At 43.6% G+C, this 26554-nt stretch overlaps 1 protein-coding gene across 1 annotated transcript in view; it reads left to right on the plus strand.

The window, feature by feature from the left end:
* Nucleotides 1–26554, plus strand: part of FBXL7 (F-box and leucine rich repeat protein 7) — a 104772-nt gene that overhangs the window by 75078 nt on the left and 3140 nt on the right. Inside the window, exon 2 of the mRNA XM_056854639.1 lies at nt 20049–20660. Coding sequence (XP_056710617.1) covers nt 20063–20660 — 598 coding nt within the window. The 5' untranslated portion in view covers nt 20049–20062. The remainder of the gene's footprint in view (nt 1–20048; nt 20661–26554) is intronic.

Genomic DNA, 26554 nt, shown 5'->3' on the forward strand with positions numbered 1-26554 from the left:
GTGCCCACAGGCTCAACAAGTTTGGAGACTTCATCCTATGGGATGGCCTATGAAATAAAATGTGCAAAATCTGCAATGAGCTCTGAGCTGATATTTAGAATACTCTAATGGCAAAGTTTAAGAACTTCTGCCTGCCCCCTACAATCTACTAAATCAATTCCAGCCTGCTTTTAGCTATCTCTAAACTGCCTCAGCTACCTGTTTTGTCCAGTTTGCGAAAGGACAAATCAAAATGTGTTCACAGGTCTTTGGCATGTGTTACAGATCTGGGTGTTCTTAGGCATGATCCAAATGGTTAATGGCAATATATGTTGATTCAAGTGGTGCTAGTTTTATTTCTCAGCCATTCTGCCAGACAAAACAGCCCCAAAGGCAGGTAGCCAGTTTTCTTTCCATTTCTTCTGAATCTTTGTCTCCATACAAAGGGATTGGCAGCAGGCGTCGCTATCAATGCCAAACACAATTAAGCGCTTTGAGATGTGATATATCACCTACCCAAAAAAAAAATTCTGCAACCTACAACTCAGTTGTTAGAGAGCCTCCAGCTGCTAACAGTAGAGACACTTAGAACCTTAATTGGCATTTTTAACCTGCAGTCTCGGGATTTCAAGCTCGCTAACAGTATTATTATGAAAAGGCTTGGTTGAATTGGACCCTGTAAAATGTAAACTGAAAAGTAGCTTCAAAGTCATCCCTAGTGATGCTTCTCTATAGCTCTTGTCTTATCTTTTGAGATCCTGAGCGGATTTGTTGGATTGCAGCTGCAAAGGACATACGAAGCAGCGAAGGTTTCATTTGGAAACCTTTTTACTTTTTAAAAATGGGGGAAATGAATTTAACATAAAACCAGGCAAGCTTGAAAATATTCCATGTGTCCTCCTGTGCAGGATGGCCATTGAGTAAAAAAATATAATGACCCATGAAAAGGGAGCAGCCAGAATAGGAACCGATTTTGAGAATTGGTGCCTTAGGGAGAAAACGGCAGAAACGGGCAGCATTAATAAAGAAAACTTGTACTACCTCCATGGAAACACAATTCCTTGCTAATATATTATGTATATCTGCTAAGCTCCTTTACTTGCTTAATCCTGTGGGGTTCTGCGCACCCATGATAGATGCTGTAATTATTATGAATAATATGAACTTAAGCCTTTTATGCATGGCTGTTTCCCTCACGATCACCCCTCTGATGACTTCAGGTCTTTGTTTGGATTATGCATGCTGTTTCTGACTGTCAGAGGTCGCCTCGCTCTCCCCCTGCCTTTCCCCGTGTTTTCAAATTCGAGATAAAACAGGTCACTGAAAACATGGGCAAAATGCTGGAAAACGCAGGGGGAGAATGAGGCGACCTCTGATGGTCGGAAATGTAGGGTTACCAGGTCCCTCCTTGCCACCGGCGGGAGGTTTTGGGGGTGGGAGCTGAGGAGGGTGGGGTCTGGGGAGGGGAGGGACTTCAATGCCATAGAGTCCAACTGCCAAAATGGCCATTTTCTCCAGGTGAACTGATTTCTATCGGCTGGAGATCAGTTGTAATAGCAGGAGATCTCCAGCTAAGTACCTGGAGGTTGGCAACCCTTCGGAAACGGCATGCATAATCACAGCAAAGATCTGAAGTCATTGAAGGGGTGACCACAAGGGAAACAGCCATGCATAAAAGACCCTAGACTTTGGATACTTGGTATCTCCCAGGTTCAGAGTCATGGAATTAATAAGAACACTTTAACTGTTTCATTTATGTTCAATTTTTAAACCAGGTGTGGGGCTCTCAATTTGTGTGTGTGTAAAGCACCATCAAGTCACAGCTGACCTATGGCGACCCCCCCAAAAGGGTCCTTCCAGACAAGTGAGAAGCAGAGGCGGTTTGCCATGGCCTTCGTCTGCAGAGTCTTTCTTGGTGGTCCCCTATCCAAGTACCGACCCTGCCTAGCTTCTGAGGTCCGACAAGAGCGGGCTATAATACCATGCTGCCTTACCTCCCCTACTATCGATTTAATCTCTCTTTAATGAAAAGCACAGTATGAATGGAGCCTCTCTCTTTGTCCCACTGGTTAACAAGGAGCACCAAAGGTGCAGCTCACACTAAAGGAATGCCAATTTACATGCAAGCAACAAAGAAGGCAAAAATGTTCCATCTTTTCCTTTATTTTCGTTCACTGCCTGCTTGACTTTTCCCAAACCCTTCATTTGTTTGTCTTAGTAAATGAGCTGTATCACTTCTGGTGCTTTTCGGTTAAGAAACGTGCGTCCTATGGAAACTGCTAATAAAATTGACATAGGTTTTCCTTTATGCAGCTAATCTCTGGGTGGTCATGTACTGTAACTCTTAAAATTAGCTTGAGAAGACAAGTGGGGCATTCTTCTTGTTTATTCCGCTCCTGCTTTTGGCCTGTCACTCTTCCTTCAGTGTCACAACTTTTAAGACTAGTTATTTTTACTTGTATCTATTGTAGAATGGCCAGGTTTAGGGTATTGCAGTCTGCTTTTTGGAGAGTGTTCAGAGCATCCTTTGGAAATCAGTCATAAAAAGACTCAGGGTTGGTATCCAGATAATTGTCAACAGGGACCTCAGATGGCTCTTCTCAAGGAGCCACGGTCGGCATCACTTTACTGTGCTCTGGTTAGACCTCACCTAGAGTATTGTGTTCAGTTTTGTGCACCACAATTTAAAAAGGATGTAGACAAGGTGGAACGTGTCCAGAGAAGGGCAACAAAGATGGTGAGGGGTCTGGAGACCAAGTCCTATGAGGAAAGGTTGCTGGGTATGTTTAGCCTGAAGAGGAGAAGACTGAGAGGACAATACAATTCTTTATTACGGTCAATGACCAGCACAGGTAAAACAGGTAAGATACCAACTTACATACATCTAAAATACACATCTGAATAAAACATGCTGGTTCATTTATTAATATAGATAAACCACTTGGCGAGAAAGGGGAGCACATATAATTAAACTGTATCCCTTCATTTTCAAGGCTTCTGAGTAGCACAGACCCTCCTCCGTCGTAAATCAATTGCAGCGGCACAGAATCTAGCAACTGAATATGTTGTATCAGAGTTTACATCTTGTAGCAGAGATGGAATATGTAATTGTCCCATATGGCTGGAAAATTTATGAATTAATGGTAGGATGAACCTTTCTCAGACTGAGAGGAGATATGATAACCATCCTCAAGTACTTGAAGGGATGTCATATAGAGGAGGGTGCCAATTTGTTTTCTGTTGTCTGAGAAGGTTGGACCAGAACCAGTGGGTTGAAATTAAATCAAAAGAGTTTCCATCTAGACATTAGGAAGAATTTTCTAACAGGTTCCTTAGTGGAACAGGCTTCCTTGGGAGGTGGTAAGCTGTCCTTCCCTGGAGGTTTTTATTTATGTATTTATTTTCCTTGTTTGTAGTCCACCCTCCCCAGCAAGCCGGCTCGGGCTAGATTTTAGGCAGAGGCTAGATGGCCATCTATCAGCAATGCTGATTCTATGACCTTAGGCAGATCATGAGAGGGAGGGCATCTTGGCCATTTTCTGGGCATGGAGTAGGGGTCACTGGGTGTGTGTCTGGGGAGGTAGTTGTGAATTTCCTCCATTGTGCAGGGGTCACTTCCAACTCTGTGATTCTATGATCCCTATTCTAAGATCTGGGACTAGTGCTGCCAAAACATAGACCGAGCTTGACCAGTTTCTAGTGGACCACTTTGAGCCTGGGGGATGCCTGGATTCTTGCAACGCATGCTGGACAGATCCAGCCAACAAGGTGCTCCTTGGGTGCTCAAGCAGGATGGCTGAACAGAGACACATTAACACCATTCAGAATTCCTGAATAAACACAGTTGCTTTGTAAACTTGACACACATCACTGAATCGAATGTTTGGTTGTTGTAGTTTTTATTAATATTTTTATTTCATTTAAGCGTAAACATATGAACATACAAACAGATACAACAAAACAAACACAAGCAATACATATCCAATACATCACCTACATCAGTGGTCGGCAAACCGCAAGTCGCGAGCCGCATGAGGCTCTTTGGCACCTTAAGTGCGGGGCCCCGAGCCACTCCGTTCCTGCTAGCCGCTATCTGGTTCTCACAATTCTTGAGTCAATACTTGTGTGTTAAAGAGGAAGCAGGACATAATGAGAACCATTTCAAAGGTACCTTTTTATTTTTCCATGTTCTGAACAAGCTTACTGCCTTGCAGTTTGCATAGCTTTAACTTGCCCTTAAATGGCTATGAAGTGTGGGGCAACTGAAGGAAACAAGAGGTTAGCCAGGGTCAGATTAAGGCATGCTGGATTAAGATACCCATGATATGTCAAAGTTAAAATGCTCCATAGCATTATCCCCCCAAATGGTAATTTTGTCTTTTTAGTCATTTTTTTGTATTTAGAGGCCCTCAAAATCTGCCACCCCAAACTATAGCTCACTTAATTTACATGTAAATCTGATGAAATCAAAACATGGAGCCCAAGGGTACTACACAAAGCCTTCTGTGGATTATATGTGTATGTTTACTGCATGCATGTATTCCAGGTTCAGATCAAAATGGGTGCATAAACACTCTGTACATACACACCGTGTAGCACAAAGCTGCTTCTAAAAATGGCACCCTCACGTTGACTCCAATGCCTCTGCCCCATAACAAGTAGGATTGTTTCCCCTTTATTTTTCATGTTTCCTAACCCCTGAATCGGCGGGGGTGCGTGGCACCAGAATAAAAGACTCAGGCACTTATGGATACCTTACTTACAATTTAATTTTTATCAATAAATAAGATCATTATTAAGTATGATATCAAGTTTTATTCAGTGTACCTATAGTTTAATTAAGACTTAAAACTTTAATTAAAGTTTATTAAGTTAATAAACAGTGTACCTACCTATATAGTTTAAGTTTAAGAAATTTGGCTCTCAAAAGAAATCTCAATCGTTGTACTATTTGGCTCTGTTGACTAATGAGTTTGCCGACCACTGCCCTGGTAGATCATCTTAGCATTAGCTCCCACACTGTCTCATTACCAATGCCAATTTCTCCACACCTACTACCTTTCTGCATATCACACCTGATCCTATCACACCTGCTAATGTCATTTACTTGCCTTTGATGTTTACATTGCTATTGTGTGTCTAATTCACTCTTCCCTACTTAAGGATAGATGGACTCACATTCTAGATGTATCTGAAGAAGTGAGCTGTGGCTCATGGAAATCTCAATACCTTGCCAGAAATTGTGTTAGTCTTTACAGTGCTACTGTAAGATTAGGCATAGTTTATCAGGGTTCTCTGTTCTTTCCGACAAGCAATGCACACTACCTTTCTTCCTCATCCTACACACATACACTACTCCAATGATAAGTCCAGATAAGGATGGGGCTATCAGAGCTGGTATCAGATTGTAGTATCCTCGTAGTACTTGTCAGCACCACATTGCACACTATCAGCTCTGCCGTAAGTTTTCATCTGACAGGTGGGAGAGCCAAATCCGCCAACATTCCAACACATAGTCTTTCTTTACCTTTCTCCCACCCGGTTTTTTCCTTTCTCCTGTTTAAGAAATTAAGAATGCGAACAACAGCAATAATGTTGAGGTTCCTCCTTTGATGTGCTTTGTGCTCAGCCTCTGCTCATTAGTTGGCGGTTAAAGGGAAACATGATAGACGTCTATAAAATAATGCATGGTGTGGAGAGGGTGGACAAGGAGAAGCTTTTCTCCCTCTCTCATAATACTAGAACACAGGGTCATTTGCTGAAGCTGGAGGATGAGAGGTTCAAAACAGACAAAAGGAAGTATTTCTTCACACAACACAGAGTTAAATTGTGGAACTCCCTGCCCTGGAATGTGGTGATGGCTGCCAACTTGGAAGGCTTGAAGAGGGGAGTGGGCATGTTCATGGAGGAGAGGGCTATCCATGGCTACTAGTCAAAAGGGATACTAGTCATAATGCATACCTATTATTTCCAGGGTCCGAGGAGCATGCCTATTATATGAGGTGCTGTGGAACACAGGCAGGAGAATGCTGCTGCAGTTGTCTTGTCTGTGGGCTTCCTAGAGGCACCTGGTTGGCCACTGTGAACAGACTACTGGACTTGAAGGGCCTTGGTCTGATCCAGCATGGCCTTTCTTAGATGCTTATGGAGGACAGGGCTATCCATGGCTACTAGTCAAAATGAATACAAGTCATGATGCATACCTATTCTCTCCAGTATCAGAGGAGCATGCCTATTCTATGAGGTGCTGTGGAACACAGGCAGGATGGTGCTGCTGCAGTCGTCTTGTTTGGGGGCTTCCTCGAGTCACCCAGTTGGCCACTGTGTGAACAGACTGCTGGACTTGATGGGCCTTGGTCTGATCCAGGCGGGCTCTTTTTATGTTCTTATGGACCAGAATTCTAACCCACCAAAACTACCTACATAAAATGGAACCTTTAGAATACCGCTGGTTTCATTTGGATATAGCAGGAGCTCTTTAAATCGTACTTAGGTAGCCAGCATGTTATTGGACTACTTAGCTGCTGCTGTAAGGGGTGAAACAATCTATGAGCCTCTCCATTTGAAAAAAGAAGAAGTATTCCCTTGATACAGAACCTGAAACATCACTGTCATGCAAAGATGGTTGTCAGGTTAATCAGACTGGAGCAACCCGATGTGATTAATGTACTTCCGGTGTCATGGAGACTGCAGTTTCACACTGGAAACCGGGTCTCATGCAAAAACATGGCTGAAGACGCTCGTCCCTTTCAGCACTTCCAGATGCAGCATTTGCCATATTCATTTGCTGAACAGCTGGAGTATGGTCGTCTGCGGCAATCGTAGCTTGACGGGGGCAGTTGTTCCCCATTTTTTCCCTAAATGACAAGCATGTCCTTTGTGGTTTCTAAAGAGCTACAGCAGTAAAACTAAACAGAGTACATGTTTTAGCAAACTTTCAGGAGAGTACCACAGATTGTAAAATGCTTGTGGGGGGGAAATTGCAGGAATCGGTGCTTATGAGTTTCCCTCTTCTAAAGCACCCATATGGGAAAGATTTCAGCAGGCACTCCTGTTTTGTCAGTTGTTTCCCTCAGTGACGCTGTTAGAACCTTGTTTCAGTGAGCAAGCCTGACCTTTCTATGCCGATAAAGTAAGGTCAGCCCTAAAGGTTAACCAGGAAAATTCATGGAATGCCTACCTCACAGTAAGCAGCCAGAGGGAACTGCCCATTTGTTTCTACTCTCTGCTCCATTTAGCCCATTTTTAATCCATAAAAGGACCGGTCTTCAGTCTTCTTTGCATGGCTGTTTCATTTGCTGTCACTTCTCCAACGACTTTGGGTCTTTGTGTTGATTATGCCGTTTCCGGCCGTCAGCAGTCACCTCGCTCTCCCCGTGCCTTTCCCCGCGTTTTCAGTGACCTGTTTTATCTCAAATTTGAAAATGCGGGCAAAACGCGGGGAAAGGCACGGGGAGAGCGAGGTGACCTCTGACGTTTGGAAACAGCATGCATAATCAACACAAAGACCCAAATTCATTGGAAGGGTGACGGCGAGGGAAACAACCATCCATAAAATACCTTCTTATCCCATGACTGGTAATTCTTTGGTGAGGTACCTTGTCAAAGGCTTTTTGAAAATTCAAGTATATAAGTTCTACAGGGTCACTGTTATCTACCTGTTTGTTTACTTTTTCAAAGAACTCCCAAAGGTTGGTGAAATAGGACTTCCCTTTGCAGAAGCAATGCTGATTTTCCTTCAGCAGACTTTGTTCCTCTATGTGCCTCATAATTCTGTCTTTGATTACTAGGCTTACCATTTGCCTGCATAGGGTGGGAGACCTCCAAGAGATTGCTCCGGTTGCCCGCTGATGCTCAGCTGGTCGATGGGAAGAAACAGGCCTGCCAACATGGGGGGGGGGACACAAAATCATCATCCACCCCCATGATGATGCAACTTCCAGCACAAACTGGAAGTGACAGCATCGTGCTGGGGGCAGCACTCTAGCGTTCTGCCCAAAACACTATAGAAACCACAGAGTTTTGGAGTGATCGCTATAGCACCGCCACAATGAAACCTTGTCACTTCCAGATCATGTAGGAATTATGATGGTTCCCCCCTCCTGGAAGTTTTCGCCTCCCTCATCTCCTCCCATATGATTGCAGTTTCTACAATTTTGCCTGGGACAGATGTTAGACTAACTAGCCTGTAATTTCCTGGTTCCCCTCTGGAAACATCCCTCCATCTTCCTCTTATGACACTTAAAAGCCTTCCCCTTCGCTGAAGCAGCAAAAGTCATCCCTTTTGGTTTATTGTACCAAGCTGAGAAGCATTCAGGAATCGGACCCCCCCCCCAAAAAAAAATCACCCCAGATAAATACTGTGTAACGTACTGAGATTTTTAATGAAAGATTCTGGAACAGAAATTGTGGAACTCCCTGCCTCAGGATTTGGGGATTCCTGCCAACTTGGAAGGCTTGAAGAGGGTAGTTAACACGTTCATGGAGGGGAGGGCTATCCATGGCTGCTAGTCAAAATGAATACTAGTCATGGTGCATACCCATTCTCTCCAGGATCAGAGGAGCATGCCTATTCTATGAGGTGCTGTGGATCATGGGCAGGATAATGCTGCTGCAGTCGTCTTGTTTGTGGGCTTCCTAGAGGCACCTGGTGTGCCACCATGTGAACAGACAGCTGGACTTGATGGACCTTGGTCTGGTCCAGCCGGGCTTCTCTTATGTTCTTTATATTCTTAGAAATTAAAAACAGGATTCAGCTCAGCTTTGGGGCCGGGCACTTAAGGAGCTCCATTCATGAATTGCTGCGCATGCAGATCTTTGGATCAGGGCGTTCAGCTCATACAGAGCTCCTTCCTAATCCAAACATCCTTATTTCCCTCTTTCAGTGACGCTCCAAAAAAACAAACGAACCCCAAATCCTTTGCCTGTGCCTGAGTCAAACACATGTTGTCATGTTGTCTCTGCTTGTAAAGCTGGCATTCCGGATTTCATGAAAGTTCAGCATCTCCAGATCATTGTGGATGTAAGAGATATTTTCTTGCATGAAGTAAACATTGATTGTGGCCAGCCCTCAATTAAAAATCTAAACAGTGAATTGTTTGCTTTGGGTAAAGAAAAGAGGGTGGGAAGCGGTTAAAAAAAATAAAGGAGACAGACAAATAAGCCTTTCTAAACAAAGCTTAACAGCTCTCATAAATGTTAGGGTCCTTGTTATTGAAGACCAAGAGTGTACACATAAGCACACTTATGGGAAAAGGGCGGCTGGGGTTGCATCCACTAAAACCGTCTGTCTCCACAAGTCCCTTTCTTGTTTTGCTGTACAAGTTGGATCCCCCCACCAAGTTTACATTCTCTGTGATTTCACTCTTATGTATTTATAATAAAACGAAAGAAAGAGCTGCAGAAATTTCCGAGGGAGATTGTCATGGTTGGGGGTGCGATAGAGACCCCAGCAAAATGGTGCTCTGGATTGCTCGGATGTAAAACAGCTAACTGTATTTGTCAGGGTTTGTCTTGTGCAGTTCCTATGTGCCCGTCTTTGCTGATCTGCTCGAGAATAAACATCAGGAGGCAAAATCTGATCGATACTCTCAAAAGCCGGTGTGTCTTCCAGGCGTGCAACATCCTACCCCTCTATTCCACTAATTTGCCTGAGCTCCAGTGTTTCGAAGTAAAGAAATTAATGTTCTGACCCTCGTGGATGGACCAAAATGGTAATAGAAAGGTACACTGAAAGGTGGGAAGATGGAATCCCACATAGCTTCTGCTGACCTTAGTGAGGCTTTCCTCCAAGTAAATGTAAGAATGTCTTAAGAATGTAAGATCAAAATGTAAGATGCCAAAGAAAGGCTGGAGGTAGCCTGCCTGGGCCAGTGTGGATGCACTCAATTTGTGATATCCATTGCCACAAATAAAATTTGGCTGCACTCTAGATTTTTTAGGTGCCTGAAGAAGGACATCATAGGGACACCATTTATGCATAAATGTGTGCACACAAAAATTCTGTGAAGGTCGTACCATCTGTATTGATAGACGGTGCCTGTTTTATATTCACCTGTATTTTACCATGTTGCTGGAGTTTGGAGGAGAAGGAGGAGAAGAAGAAGAGTTGGTTTTTATATGCTGACTTTCTCTACCTTTTAAGAAGAATCAAACTGGCTTACCATCACCTTGCCTTCCCCTCCCCACAACAGACACCCTGTGAGGTAGGTGGGGCTGAGAGAGCTCTAAGAGAGCTGTAACTAGCCCAAGGTCACCCAGCTGGCTTCAGGTGTAGGAGTGGGGGAAACAACCTGGTTCACCAGATTAGAGTCCACCACTCCAAACCACCGCTTTTAAGCACTACACCATTCTTGCTCTGGGTTGGGAAATACCTGGAGATGTTGGGGAGGGTGGGGTTTGGGGAGGGGAGGGACCAATTAGGGTTGCCAGGTGCCCGCTAGTGGTGGGCAAACCCCCGGCAATTGACCCCTCTGCCCACCGACTACCTGAGGGTCGGCAGGCAAATGTGCACGCGTGCACGCATACTGTGCGCGTCACTTCCCGTTTAGAACCGGACGTTCTGCCTTGCAAGGGGCCTTATACCTCTTAGTTTGAGTGGTAAGCACACCCGCTTACATGCAAAGCCTCCCACCGGAGGAGAAGAGGGTCCTGGCAACCCTAACTTCAATGCCATAGAGTCCAATTACCAAAGCTGCCATTTTCTCCAGATGAACTGATCTCTATCGCCTGGAGATCAGTTATAATAGTGGGAGATCTCCAGCCACCACCTGGAAGTTGGCAACCCTAATAAGAACACATCAAACTGCCCACTACTGAGTGAGGCCATTGGTTTGTCAAAGTTAGTATTCTCTACTTTGTGACTCTCCAGTGTCTTGGGTACAGCTCTTCCACATTACCCATAACCTGATCTTTTAACTGGAGGTTTTGGGACTTTTCACATGCCAAGCAGATCCTCTACCACCGAGCTATGGCTCCTCCTCAAAATGGAGCAAGAAGAATTTTTTTGTAAACATTTTTCCCAGCATTGCAGCCTCGATTAAAAAAAACTCCTACTACAGCTTGTGTCAATCACAGAGCTGGAGGAGGGCGGGGTTTGGGGAAGGGAGTGACTTCAATGCCATAGAGTCCAGTTGCCAAAGCGGCCATTTTCTCCAGGGGAACTGATCTCTATTGGCGGGAGATCAGTTGCAATAGCAGGAGATCTCCGGCTACTACCTGGAGGTTGGCAACCCTAGATCCTGATGGGGCTGGATTGAGCCTAACACCACCCAATCCCACCCTTGCTGCATTTTACATAGCACTAGGAGCAGTAAATTCTGCCTGTCTTTTTAGGAACCCTTATCTTCACTTGTGGTTTCCTTTTTTATACTATAGGGTTGTTTTTTTTTGGTTTTTTTTTACTAAGAGTCAGTCTCCAGGGTCAAAGAGACAGAAAATATGCTGTAGTCGGCTCCAAAGATAAGCCTCTTTTTCCTAAGGAACCCTAGTTTGTTCTCCTATTATGTAGTTGCTGCAAAATTTCAGTAATAAACACTCCAGTCCTTGAGCAAGTTATCCTCCCCCACGCAAAAAGTGTTTACTTTAACCCAGAATTACTGTATATAATGTATAAATGCGTTGTTATTCGTGATACTTGTTTGGAGTAGGAATGTCCCTCCCCAGCCTCCAGCCCCTCCATGAGATTTGGTGGCTGAGACAAACACTTGCTTAGTTGCTGGGCTGGCAAAGATGCAGATGCAAAACCCAAAAACATTTTGGCAGCCTCCGCCCTATGCAGATTGCTGTTTCTTTGTTTGCTAAACAAAGGCAACCATGGTATTTTTAGTTTCTATTCAAAATACGGGAAGCAAAAAAATGGCTCCTGCCAAGTGGCAAGGGACAAAACTGGCTCAAGGAGAAATTGTTTCCAGATTTTTACAAGAGAAAAAAAAAAGATTTGAAGGTTTTGCTTGAACAATGTACTTTGGTTGAATCCGCTGCACCAAATATTAAAAGGGGGGGATTTCATATTTAGCTCTTGCCAAATTTCAAGAGTTTGTGGCCCTGGCAGACACCATATAGACGAGAAAGTGTGCATTTTTTTAGTCTCCCACCCACATCACTGCCATGTTTCCTTCCACCTTCCCCTCATGGCTGCCATTTTCCCCACAGTGCCACTGGAGATCTTGGGGAGGAGATCTTTTTAAAAATTGGTTGCCATTTCACCATAGTAATGAAAAATCTACTCATTACTCCCCTTTTCCTTGTGGAGATACAAGTGGAAAAGTGCAAGCAGTTTTCCAGATTGTCTGGAAAGGGATGGGGAGATAAATCTGTAAGATGGATGGAGTGGAGGATGAATTCACTGATCCCATGCTTATTTGCTGCTATGAATGGCTCTGCGTTCACAGCAACAAGGAGAGCAGCACGGAGAATCGTCAGTGTGTCGGATGCTGCCAGGGAGTGAACCCTATAAACCCGTTTAACAAGCCTGTGTGCTGGTGCAGACCTCAGCTGACAGCATCAAAAATATCTACAGCAATTCTGAATGAGGCTGATTATTAGAAGAAAGACTCCCTCTTCTCTTCCCTGTGACCAGAAAGGAAAAACATCCATATAGAATGTTGTCTCTGCATCTCAGTGGTTCATCTTGAAGAGGTGTTGGCTGAAGACCGTGCCCGTAGTGTGGTGATCAGTTGTTCATCTGACTCCAGAGTGTAGGTTGGATCCAGCCTGCTTGTCCACTCTGTCTCACCTAATTGCCCTTCTTACTTCAAACTCTGCCCCCATCCTTGTGGGTCCTCAGCAGAAAATTTGGGGCAGTCAGGGGAATGCTCTCCTCCCTTTTTCAGCATTGGAAAAGCTGCAGGGTCGAACCCTGTATCTGCTTACGTCCATGTGCCACCAACTCAGCTCTGTTTGCATCTGGCGCAGAGGATGAGAGCTTGCCGCCCTCTGGAGTCACACCTCCTTCATCAAGCAAGCCTGGTTCACCTCATACTTTTCTCCATGTCAACAAACAGTCCTTAGGTTGGAGGCTATAATTACAGTCATCACACTCACACAAGCATGCAGAATGGCCAGCATCTTCAGTTTGGAGTTCCCAAGATCAGCACAATCTAAATACACATTCCCAGACTTTAAATGACGGTTCAATTAGGTGCCTGTATAAAGCCAGTATTTACATCATTTGGTACAAAGCAATGGTGAAAATTGTCATATGTGCATTAAATTAGAATTTACTGTTACTACACTGTCATTATCAGGAGTCCCGTGGCACAGAGTGTGAAGCTGCAGTACTGCAGTCCAAAGCTCTGCTCACAACCTGAGTTCGATCCCGACGTAAGTCGGTTTCAGGTAGCCGGCTCAAGGTTGACTCAGCCTTCCATCCCTCCGAGGTCGGTAAAATGAGTACCCAGTTTGCTGGGGGTAAAGGGAAGATGACTGGGGAAGGCACTGGCCAACCACCCCATAAACAAAGTCTGCCTAGTAAACGTCAGGATATGACGTCACCCCATGGGTCAGGAATGACCCGGTGCTTGCATAGGGAGATCTTTACCTTTACACTGTCATTTTGTTGAGTTGTTGACTGTGCTACTAACCTTCGGATTTATCATTCTTCTCGTTACTAGGGTAGTGCATATTGATAAACCCAAACTGAAAATAAACCCGAAATTAGCCGTTTCGGCAATATTCGGGCTTCGGGTTTACCAAACGCCAAAACCTGAGGATCTCCCTGAAGCCAGCTTTTTCAGGTGCAGCTATTTGCCTTTGCTCGAAGGCATGGCTCTGTGCTTTCTCCCATTTTTCTATCTTTTTTCCCATTGGTTTTGTTAGGGCCCCATAGTTGGGGCCCTTTTGAGGTAGAGATCGTGTAATCGGAGCCAACTTAGTCTGACAAATATATTGGCTTTGCGCACAGAAGGTCCAAATTTGAATCCTGGGATGTCCAATTAGAGAATCAGGTAGCAAGTAACATGAAAGACTTCAGACTGAAAAGTGTTTGCAGTTAGAGTAGACAACAGTCAGCTAAGTGGACCAGTGGTCTGATGGTACAAGGCCATTTTGCGTGTGTGCAACTTACAGACATAGCCACTGTGCTATACTAGTAAAGATCTAACATTCTGCATTCCAGCACCTTGGAGTAAACATTACAGATAAAAATCTAAGGGCATGTGGATCCAGCCATTCTGCTCAGCAAAGTTGGAAACCTTCCTCCAGCCTAAGGATTTAAGTGGCTTTTCCTCCAAAAGAATCAGAGGAAGGCTTCATAAGAACATAAGAAAAGCCATGCTGGATCAGACCAACGCCCATCAAGTCCAGGAGTCTGTTCACGCAGTGGCCAACCAGGTGCCTCTAGGAAGCCCACAAGCAAGATGACTGCAGCAGCATAGAATCATAGAGTTGGAAGGGACCACCAGGGTCATCTAGTTCAACCCCCTGCACAATGCAGGAAAATCACAACTACCTCCCCCACATACACACCCAGTGACTCCTACTCCATGCCCAGAAGATGGCCAAGATGCCTTCCCTCTCATGAACTGCCCAAGGTCATAGAATCAGCATTGCTGACAGATGGCCATCCAGTCTCTGCTTAAAAACCTCCAGGGAAGGAGAGCTTACCACCTCCCGAGGAAGCCTGTTCCAATGAAGAACCGCTCTAACTGTTAAAAAATTCTTCCTGATGTCTAGATGGAAACTCTTTTTATTTAATTTCAACCCGTTGGTCCTGGTCCGACCTTCTGGGGCAACGAAAAACAACTCGGCACCCTCCTCTATATGACAGCCCTTCAAGTACTTGATGGTTATCATATCCCCTCTCAGTCTTCTCCTCTTCAGGCTAAACATACCCAGCTCCTTCAACCTTTCTTCATAGGACTTGGTCTCCAGAACCCTCGCCATCTTTGTTGCCCTCCTCTGGACACGTTCCAGCTTGTCTACATCTTTCTGAAATTGTGGTGCACAAAACTGAACACAATACTTTAGGTGAGGTCTAACCAGAGCAGAGTAAAGCGATACCATCACTTCACGTGATCTGGACACTATACTTCTGTTGATGCAGCCCAAGATCACATTTGCCTTTTTAGCTACCGCATCACACTGCTGACTCATGTTCAGTGTTTGGTCTACTAAGACCCCAAGATCCTTTTCACACACACTACTGCTAAGACAATTGTCCTGCCTGTGTTCCACAGCACCTCATATAATAGGCCTGCTCCTCTGATCCTGGAGAGAATAGGAATGCATCATGACTAGTATCCATTTTGACTAGTAGCCATGGATAGCCCCTATCCTCCATGAACATGCCCACTCCCCTCTGAAAGCCTTCCAAGTTGGCAGCCATCTAGGCTTACCAAGGCCTGCAGCTCCATTGGCTGGAGCTTTTCTTAAGGGTGAACGCGCCTGCACACCTGGCGCGACACGCCTACATCTCTTCCGAGTTTACGCGGAAGTGACGCGGATGCTCTATCAATCTCTGCCGAAACTCTATGGTTTCCATAGAGTTTCTGCGGAGGTTGCTAGAGCATCTGTGTCACGCATGCACGTATTGCCCACCGGCAGCCCGGTGGATTGGCGGGATTTTACCTGCCACCACCAGGCACTTGGCAACCCGACAGCCATCACCACATCCTGGGACAGGGAGTTCCACAATTTAACTATGTGTTGTATGAAGAATTGTGGTGAGTAAAGTGGCAGGATCTACTCGAGGAGTCCTGGGCAAGAACAACAGCATATGGTCCTTGTTAGAGTCGTTCGCTCTGGGCCAGCAATCCTGGGCACTTTTGTGGGGCATAGTGTGGGAAGCATCACCGATGTGTTGATGTCAGTTCCCAGAAGTGACTATATTGTCAATGATGCTCTAGGAATTCCCTCAAATCTCTGTGGTAAAGACGTAAAGTTTGGGCAATTCCTAGGGCATCGTGGAGGCAGCAACTGGACGTTCTGTCACCGTGTCCACAGCATCATCCCCTCCCTGTTTTCTCCCGCCGCTCAGCTAGGCCTTGTATATCTCTTAGGCTAGTGTGGGTAACGTTGGGCCATGCTGGCATGAGGAGTCTATCTCTTGAGGACTGATCTGTTGAGGAAACCCAACATATCAGACGCTCAGTGTGTACCATCCTGCACCCATAGCATTACTCTTTTTTTTCTTCAGCCCACCCCTCCTGAAGATGAGCTACTAAGTGGCAGTGTGCATTCATTGAGTATCCGTTGATGAAGGAAGACATTATTTCTTTTTAAAACATTACTCATGGTTTCCTGTCAACTCTCCCACGCCATTTCTTTGTTTGAAACATTTCTAAACTGCCTCCAGAACCAGATTACCTGAAACAGCTTCTCAAAGAAGTGAACAATACAACAGATTAAAACAATAAATAATAATGATGCAAACCCCATTGAAAGCGGCATGAGCATTTCAGATATATGATAGTCTAAACTTAGCAGCAGCAGAAAAACAGTGGCATGAATAAATGATAGGAATACAATGAAACCTAATGGAAGATTAATTGACCTTATTTTACTGTAAATTAAAAAACAAAAACAAAATTAACACTTTTATCTTCTTAAGTAGGTGCTCAAAGATTATTACAAAATGGTGATGTATGTGGAGGATGATACTTATATCTAGGCTGCCTTCTCCCCAGTGAGGAAGAAGAAGAAGAGTTAGTTTTTATACCCTGCTTTTCTCTACCAAAAGGAATCTCAAAGTGGCTTACAATCACATCCCCCCCCCAACAACAGGTACCTTGTGAGGTAGGTGGGGCTGAGAGAGTTCGGAGAGAACTGTGACTAGCCCAAGGTCACCCAGCAGGCTTCATGTGGAGGAGTGGGGGAAACCAACCCGGTTTGCCAGATTAGAGTCCGCCGCTCTTAACCACTTCCATGGCAGAGTGGGGATTTGAATCTGGGTCTCTCAGATCCTAGTTCAGCCCTCTAACCACTACACCGAAAAGACCATAATTAAAAATGAGAGGTGATGGTTTCTTTTGCTTCTTTAGGTCTAGTTCCTATTATTTTTATGTGCTTTTGCCAAAGTGAGCATCATTGTGGTACCTTTTTTTCATATCTTCTTATGCAATGTTTGAAATTTTTTAGAGTGTGTGACTGCCTTGGGCATTGGCTGGTGGGCCCCTATCCAAATCAAATCAAATCTTTAATAATACAGTCATTGACCAGCAATGCAGGTATAGAGCGTAGTAGCTTCAAGGGTAACAAAACTATATTACAAGTCTAAAAGATTTAAAAATGCAAGACATCACAGGCTTGACAATGATCCCTTTATATAGTGCATTGAACCCGTTATTTTTTTTCCCTAGCTGGGTATGCCAGATTTTAATGGCTGCGGTACAGAATTTGGCGATCTGAAGAGAAATCTGAGGTTTTTCATCTTTCAAATCTGAGGTTTTTCATCTTTGGCCAGAGATAAATCCAATTGACCAGGGAAGTTTTTGACCAGTGGAGAGATAAATTTTATGTGGACTGCCTGATAGAATGGGCATCTAATCAGGACATGTTCTGTGGTTTCAATATCCCCTGACCCGCACGGGCATAACCTTTCCGCTATGGGAACCTTCTTGTACCTTCCTTCTAGTACTGCCGATGGAAGGACCTGACATCTGGCTAGAGTAAAGGCTTTCCTATGCTTAATATTTTCCAGATGAGTGAGGTAAGCTGCAGGGGAGACAATATATTTAGATCTTTCAGATGACAAAATGTGTTTTCTGTTCCTCAGCAATTCTCCAAATAACCTCCCATATACTGAGGGGTTTCAAAGACCACCTCTCCCTCTTGGAACTGGCCAATGACGGATCAGGAGCACTGGTCAGCACTATTAAACTTAATCATTGCCCCTTGAACTGAGGTTTGCATCAGTGTTTGGCTCTTGTGATCCTTTCTTGCCTGCCCTGGGCAGTGCCAATCGCCACTTTGGGGTCAGGAAGCAATTTTCCTCCAGGCCAGATTGGCCAGGGATCCTGGAGGGGTTTTTTGTCCATCTTCTGAGTGTGGAGTAGGGGTCACTGTTGGTGTGTGTGTGGGAGGTATTTGTGAATTTCCTGTATTGTGCTGGGGGTTGGACTAGATGACCCTGGTGGTCCCTTTCAACTTAGGATTGTCAGCTCCGGGTTGGAAAATGCCTGGAGATTTTTCTTGTGGGGCCTGAGGAGGGTGGGGTTTAGGGAGGGGAGGGACATCGATGCCATAGAGTCCAGTTGCCAAAGTGGCCATTTTCTCCAGGGGAGCCGATCTCTATCAGCTGGAGATCAGTTGTAATAGCAGGAGCTCTCCAGCCACCACCTGGATGTTGGCAATAAACACTGTGATTCTGTGAGAACATGCCCCCCAAAAGCCTTAGCCTATGGCTTCATTTAGCAATGATATTTGCGGACAACCTGCCTTGCAGGAATATTTCTCGGCGGTTTCTGAACTTTCTATAGAGGGACCTTTCACAGGCTGTTTAGGGATCCCATGCAACAGTCCAAAAACCTCCACTGAATGTAATCTGTGGTCTATTCAGGTTTACCTTCCAACCTCTCTGTTTTGCTTATATTGGCCAAAAATTGGTTGTCGCACCCTTCTTAATTTTGGCTTCCGATCAAAGGTTTTCACTAAAGGTAGGGAGGACGCGATAAGACTCTTGCACTCTTTTCCTAATAGTGGGACAGTGATTTTGTGCTGCTATACCATCAGGTGTGAGGAGGAATTTATCAAGGGCCTCGTCTCTATTTGAAGAGTAAAAAGCTGATAAGCCACTTACATTGTCTTTAGAAGGAATAAAATTGTTAATTTTCAGTTGTTTTGTAGACTTTGTTGGAGAAAGCTGGCCTGAGTTCCTCTTCCGTTTTCTTTTCCGTCTCAGACGCGAGCTCATGGTTTACAGCCTCAGCAAAGATAAGTCCATCTGGAGTACAGGAAATTAATGACCTGGGACTGCTAGAGATAAACAGCAACCTCTCCAATTAAAAATAAACTAAAATGAGATTAAAAAAAATTCTAAATTTCTAAAATTCTGGCAGGAGAACATGATCAGATGGAAGGTCAGTCCAGCGTCCCGAGCTGTGAGTGTCAGACGGACACCGTGAGCCTGCCATTTCTGGGCTTCTCTGCCAAGGGCTGATTAAGAGGTTTTGGAGGAAACCTCGCCCAGTTTTCTGTTTTAATTTCTCTGCGTGCTTATTACACCAAGGAAGGGGGGGGGGGGTAAAGGTGCAGATGTGGAGGAAGAATATTGGATTTCAGCCAGGGACCTCTGATTTGGCCTCTGCATTGCTCTGCGACAATTTGCGTCAGGATAATAAGTTTGCACATGGCATTTATTCATTTGTACATGTATACTGCCTTGGAATACTTTCTGCGACCGTTCATCTGGTTGATACTGGTATGCACACCTTGTATGGACGGCTGACACAGCCCAGAAAAGCAGAAAGTCTTCCACGGCGGCGGGCTCTTTAATTTTATTTTTACAGAATATATTTGCACAAAGTCAAATTGGAATACGTCCCTACATACATACCTGGGTTGTTGTTATTATTTTGCTATAATACTGTTATAGGTGTTGGAATACATATTGGTGTGCACTATAAGTGATGTTATTAGACCACTGGTGAAAGCCAGGGGGCTGAAACGCGTTTGGAATGTGGGTTTAGTTTATCAAACTGTATTAGTTGCCATTTGTGCTTTCTTTTAATATAATTTAAATGTTTTAATATAGATACCAGCACCTTAAAATAAATATATTTCTATACATAACTGAGTCTTTTTCCACCCAACCTTTGGGTACCCAACCCTATTCTGAACTCATCCTAATGATAACTTGATGGAAGGATGGTGGTGGCTGTCCTTGTTTTCACTTATTGAAACCCCGTCAATAAAATGCAGGTTCTTTCAGTAATTGCTGTGACCATGAAAGGAGTACTTGAGTAATGCTGTAGTACCTAAGCAGAGAACCTGGCTTTTATGCATCTAAACTGCTTACATTTTTGCCATGAGGCAAAATTCTTGTGACTGAAGATGGCAGTCGTTGTTCTGCTGCAAAGTGTGGGTTCCACCAACAATGTGCGTTCATCAGCCTACCCTGTGGTTTCTTTCAGATTCCGACCTGAGCATGCGCACTGTCAGCACACCCAGCCCAGCACTGATATGTCCACCGAATTTGCACAGCTTCCAGAATGGCCGAGAATCTTCCACCTCTTCCTCTTCCATCACTGGGGAGACCATCGCGATGGTTCATTCGCCTCCACCGACTCGGCTCACCCACCCCCTCATCCGGTCCGCCTCTCGGTTTCAGAAGGAGCAGGCCAACATAGATCGGCTCCCGGACCAAGCCATGGTCCAGGTTTTCTCCTTCTTGCCCACCAATCAGCTGTGCCGCTGTGCCCGCGTGTGTCGCCGCTGGTACAATCTCGCGTGGGACCCACGGCTTTGGAGGACGATTCGCCTGACCGGCGAGACAATCCATGTGGACAGGGCCCTGAAGGTGCTGACTCGGCGACTCTGCCAGGACACACCGAACGTCTGCCTCATGCTGGAGACGGTCATTGTTAGTGGCTGCAGGCGGCTCACGGACCGAGGACTCTACACCATTGCCCAGTGCTGTCCAGAACTGAGGCAGCTGGAGGTGTCAGGTTGCTACAACATTTCCAACGAGGCTGTCTTCGACGTGGTGTCACTGTGTCCGAACCTGGAACGCTTGGATGTGTCAGGTAAGGGAAGGAATATCTGTGTGGGGACTGAGGCTGGAGTGTGCTGGTTGAGGCGTGCAAATTTTAATGGGGACATCCTCCGTGTTTTTGTAAGCAGGATCTCCACTCAGTAACAGAACCTCTCTCTGTGCCTGTTGCGGTCCAGTTAAGGGCGATCTCTCCAATTAACTGTAGATCAGTCCCCCTTCGTATATCTTGACAAGTAAAAATCTTGGGCCTTTTATGCAGGGACGTTTCCTTGCGGTCACCCCCACCGACTGCTTCAGGGCTTCCTTTTGATTATGCATGCCCGTCAGAGGTTGCTGCGCGTATTGCCTGTGTTTTCCAGATGCTGTTTTTCCAGAAACTATCACCTTAGTCTTAGAGTGGTTGATACATAAATAATTTTCTTTACAGAAATCTCTAAGCTTGTGCAGGATCTTCATGAGGCCAACTTGTGTAAGAGACATTAGAATAGGTACTTTCAGTTGGCCGAGCGAGGGTGAGATAAACTCACCACTGTATCATTGAGGTGTAGGTTGAAAAGGAGGGGAGCTGAAGTGCACCTCTGTTTAACCCCTCTGAGGATTGGAATCTCCTCTGTTTACAATCCAGATGTCCCCAATCTTTTTCTGGCTGTTAAATTGCTATTAAGTTCATGTAGCAGGAATAATAGCTGTTTATTTATGTTTGTAACGGCCAACTTCAACCAAAGCCAATTCCTGTCTACTGAATCAAAAGCAGCTTGAAGAAGAACAAGAAGAACAAGAACAAGAAGAACAAGAAGAGTTGGCTTTTATATGCCGACTTTCTCTACCACTCAAGGGAGACTCAAACCAGCTTACACTCACCTTCCCTTCCCCTCCCCACAACAGACACCCTGTGAGGTAGGTGGGGCTGAGAGAGCTCTAAGAGAACTGTGACTTCCCCAAGGTCACCCAGCAGGCTTCACGTGGCTGAGTAGGGAAACAAATCCAGTTCACCAGATTAGCCTCCGCCGCTCATGTGGAGGAGTGGGGAATCAAACCTGGTTCTCCAGATCAGACTCCACTGCTCCAAACCACCGCTCTCAACCTTTTAAATTCACAGATGCTGCAAATAGATGTTTGATAGGGGCCCGAATGCATTTTAGAGCAAGAGGGTATAGGATCGAGCCTTGATCGATTGTGCTTTGCCTTTTTAGGAAGCCCGCTTATTCTGGGCAGATGTTTTGATTGGAGGCTTCCAAATCCTCCAACTTGCTGTACATTTTGGAGACTATATCCAGCATATATAAAAGCAGCATCACCTAACAGGGGGAGCAGGGACGGATTGGGGAGGGGGCAACACCACATTACATGCACTGTCTAACCATCTGTAACCATCTGTATTTCCAAGTGTGTCCGTGTTCATGTTGCTGAATATGCATTCTGCTGGGCAAATGTTTGTGTGTATCTCTGCATCGGCACAGTCGTTGCCACGGCTCCTAAGTGACTTTAAATGGGCTGGCAGAATGGAATAACGTCGGGTATTCGCATAAAATGTTGATCTTATCAGTATGACTTTGACAGCTTGACAGTTAGAAAATTTGTGTAAGCCATATAATTTCCCACCTCCCAAGACTTAATTTGAGTCATTACTTTGATTTGCGAGCTCACTCTAGGTTCTCTTCAATAATGCTTTCTAGAAATAACACCTTCCTGTCAAAAGTTAGCGTTCTGATCCCTTTCCCCTCGTACACAATTCTTGTTTTAGCAGTCTCATTCCATCTGAGGCAGGCTTCATGTGTAAGTCAGCTTGACTTTGAGGCATTATCTTATGGGGTAGCCAAGGTTCTTTCGGTTGATTTGAAACTTTCTCCTTCCATTTCTAATCCTTTCCATTTCCTCACTGGGAAAATAATCTAACGATGAGTCTACCTTATTTGGGACAAGGAAAATGATCACAGATCTATACAACCAAGACAGAACGCTGCATCCCTGTTCTTCTCCTGGGAGGATGGTGGACTTTCATAATAGGTGGTTCTTAAGCTGAGAAAACTTTCTTTCCCTTTCGAAGACTTCAGCAGCTTTACTCAAAGTTGTAGAATGCCATCAAAACGCACAGTAATAATAGTGATTTTAAAACCACAGAAAGACCCTGAAGAGGTAGGCTCATATAGACCCATAAGTCTTCCTAATCAAGACTATAAGATCTTTGCAAAACTAATGGCAAATAGACTAAAAAAGGCTATCCCTAATATAATAAAAGAAGACCAGTACGGATTTGTAAAAGATAGGAACATAGCCCACCCCATTAGAAATATAATAAATGTCCTGAAACATGGCCAGCGAAAAAAACTGGGCCTCCTAAAACTGGATGTATTCAAAGCCTTTGACACCCTTTCCCAAGAATACCTGTGGCAGATTATGAGTAAGTGTGGGATAGGGAATATTTATATAAATGCAATTCAGGAAATATATAGAGACGGAACAGCAGCGGTGAAGGTTAACAACGATCACTCACAAGCCTTTCAGATTCAGAGAGGAGTTTGTCAGGGCTGTCCGCTTTCACCGCTCTTATTTATTATAGCGATAGAACAGTTAGCTGAAAGGATAAGGAACAGTGCAAGGATAGAAGGCTACAGGATGAAGAAAAAAGAAATGAAAATTAATTTATTTGCAGACGACATCATAGTTATCATGACAAACCCTAAAGAAGCGATAAAAGAAATCAAGATTATACTAGAAGATTTTGAACACTGCTCAGAATTAAGAGTCAATATGGCTAAATCAGAAATTATATATCTCAATGTGAACAAAGACGAAAAAAAGAGATAAATAAAATTACAAATTTAGGGATGGGAGCTAAAAAGTTTAAATATTTAGGTTTAGTACTACAAAAGAATATTAATAGAATTCCGGAGGTCAATTATAATATGATATGGAGAAAGATAGAGAAGGATATGAAAAAGTGGAGAAATAAAACTCTAGGTATTTCTTCTAGAATTAGAAGTACTAAAATGTTCTGGGTGCCTAAGTTAATGTATTTATTTCAGTCGATACCACTAGGAGTTTGTACAAATAAATTAGCACAATGGAATAGAATGATAAGAGGATGGATATTTGGTAGTAAAAAATGTAGAATTCAAAAAAGGTTGGTTTATAGCCATAGATCAGAATTGGGTTGGGGAGTCCCCGACTTGAATAGTTATTATGACGCCTTTCAAATAAAGTCATTATTAGAGATAGGAGAAGGAAGCGACCAGAAATGGGTTAGTTTCGAAAACGAGATCAACAGTGACATAGGACGTTTTGGTATCTTCTCCAAAGTTATAAATAAAGACTTAAAATCAATCACAGGGCCCAGACGCTCAGCACTAGAAGTATGGAGTAAGTGGCAGCCTTTATGGCTAGGGAGGACCTCAAGATGGGCACCACTAGAGACCATGTACAGCGAGACAAGGGAAAGTAAATGGTGGGAAATCCTAAGGTCAAAAGGATACTATAGACTGGGAGAGATGTTCAGAGGAGGAACCCTAAAACCTGTACAGGAGATAGTAGAAGAGATAGGTAAGCAATACTGGTTAAATATAACAGGTCTCTATAAAATGGTCAAAAAGATTAATGAAAAAGGGAAAATATGGATAGAGGAACCAATGGAAGAAATATACAAAGAAATGCAAAAATCAAAACAAGGATTAGCAGGAAAAATTTATAGGAAAATGATATCAAACAAAGACAAGACAATATCATATTTACAAAAAACTTGGAGTAAAGAAGGTCAGATATCAGAAAACACAATAGGTAAAATTATGAAAGGAATAGAGGAAATTAAAGTGATTAAATTTAATGAGTTGGAACATAAATTCTTTACAAAATGGTATAAAACACCAGTGCAATTAGCAAATATGTTTCCGGGATTGAGCCCCATGTGCTGGCACTGTAGACAATCTAAAGGATGGTTCTCCCACATGTGGTGGGAATGCCCAGAGGTCAGGGTTTTTTGGACAAAAATATTAAAAATTATAAGGAGAATATGTAAAGTACCCTTAACTATAGATTTTAATCTAATGTTAATGAGTATAACAGGGAATCTGGCAGATCAAGCCACATTTAAGGCTATGATACTAGCAAGCAAAGCAGTTATTGCTCTGGGATGGAAGGATAAAAGTAAATGGACGGTAGAAATCTGGCACAATTATTTGTTTGAATTTATACAGTCGGATATAGTCGAGAGGCTGCGCCAGAAGACTACATGGGAAGACAAGATTACAGAAATCAGGAGGAGATGGAAGACTTACCTAGAGTGGATATCAACAGAAGGAAGAAAAGACATTCAGTGGAAGATTCAGACTTTGTGCCCGTGGCTGGGACTAAAAGATTAAAAACTACAAGGAGAAGGAGGGGGGGAAGGGAGGGGGGTGGAAGGGGTTAAAAGGAAATATGAAATGTACGGGATAAAAACAATAAGTAACATATATCAAAAACCTATATAAAAAGAACTAATAAAAAAAAAGAATGCCATCAAAATGCAGGTTTGCACGGCACAAGGTGACTTGCAGCCTACACAACATGGATTAAGCCCTTGCTGTGGCCCCCACCTCCGGTTTCTAGTGTTTTTTTTTGAAAGGCCCATTTGTCCAGAAGCCTTATGTCTGTGAATTAATGACATTGATCACAGAAGGACTTTTCAAGCTTACAGATTTCCTACCCAAGTTTTCCATCAGACCTTCTTGTAATGAACAAGATACTCACAGATTTAGAACTCGGACCATGGTGAATTATGTGGTGATGACAAAAGGAAAGACTAGAATCGCAGAGTTGGAAGGGGCCATACAGGCCATCTAGTCCAACTCCCTGCTTAAATGTGTTCCCTCTTCCTGGGGACAGATTACCCCATCTTTTCCAGTGCTTCCAGACTATCTAAAATCCCTAACTATTCCAACCTTTCGAAGACTTTTCTTCTTGGCCAGACACAATGCCTTACCTCTCAACAAATTGTTTGGCAGATTCTTAGACATTCCAATTGAGCAGAGAGTCTGCCCGTGTGGAAAGGCAAAGACAGAAACATCCATTTTTTATTCAGTTGTGAGTCATGTTCTTCTTTAAGATCGTCTTTTATCACTCCATTGACTTCACACTTTCCTGTTTGTTCTCACGGTTATCGTTAAATTTATCTGCTGTCTGGTAAAGATAAACAATTTATCAACTGGTACCCAACTTACGGTATGAAATTATATTCAAGACTCACAATATGTTCATGTGTTTATATATATATATATATATATATATATATATATATATATATATATATATATATATATATATATATATATACACATACATACATATACACACACACACACACATATACACAAAATGATATATACTTCTGAATGGTGTGTTACAGTACTGAACCTGAACTGGAGCTTAATGGAACATATTAGTACACTTATAGAGTGGCAGCTTGTTGCACATAATAGAGGAAGAACTGTTATATAAAAGAAAGAAAAAGCAATATAGCCTCCATTTATTATGCATTTAGTCTGGATTAAAAGGTGTTAATTTGTAAGACTTGTATTGCAAATGTCATATGTACCTTTGCTACTATTGAATTGATTTTTATATATACAAATAACATGAACATATTGTGAGTCTTGAATATAATTTCATACCATAAATTGGGTACCAGTTGATAAATTGTTTGTCTTGCAGATTTAGTACCTGACTCCCCCCATTATTATCATTCAGTCTGGTAAAGATAAGGCTGTGACTCTATCGGTAGTTTATTACTTAACAGCTGCCTTGAAGATAACGCTGAAAGTTATAACCAAGTTACGCCTAAATGCTCATCTGCATACCGGCGCTCTTTTTGCACTGGAACGGGTCACAGAAGGCCTCTTTAAATCCCTCTAGGAGTCTGTGCCAGAATCAAAGCCCTCTTCCTCATTCATG

Source organism: Euleptes europaea, chromosome 8, assembly GCF_029931775.1.
Source record: "Euleptes europaea isolate rEulEur1 chromosome 8, rEulEur1.hap1, whole genome shotgun sequence".
In the NCBI taxonomy this organism is placed as follows: Eukaryota; Metazoa; Chordata; class Lepidosauria; order Squamata; family Sphaerodactylidae; genus Euleptes; species Euleptes europaea.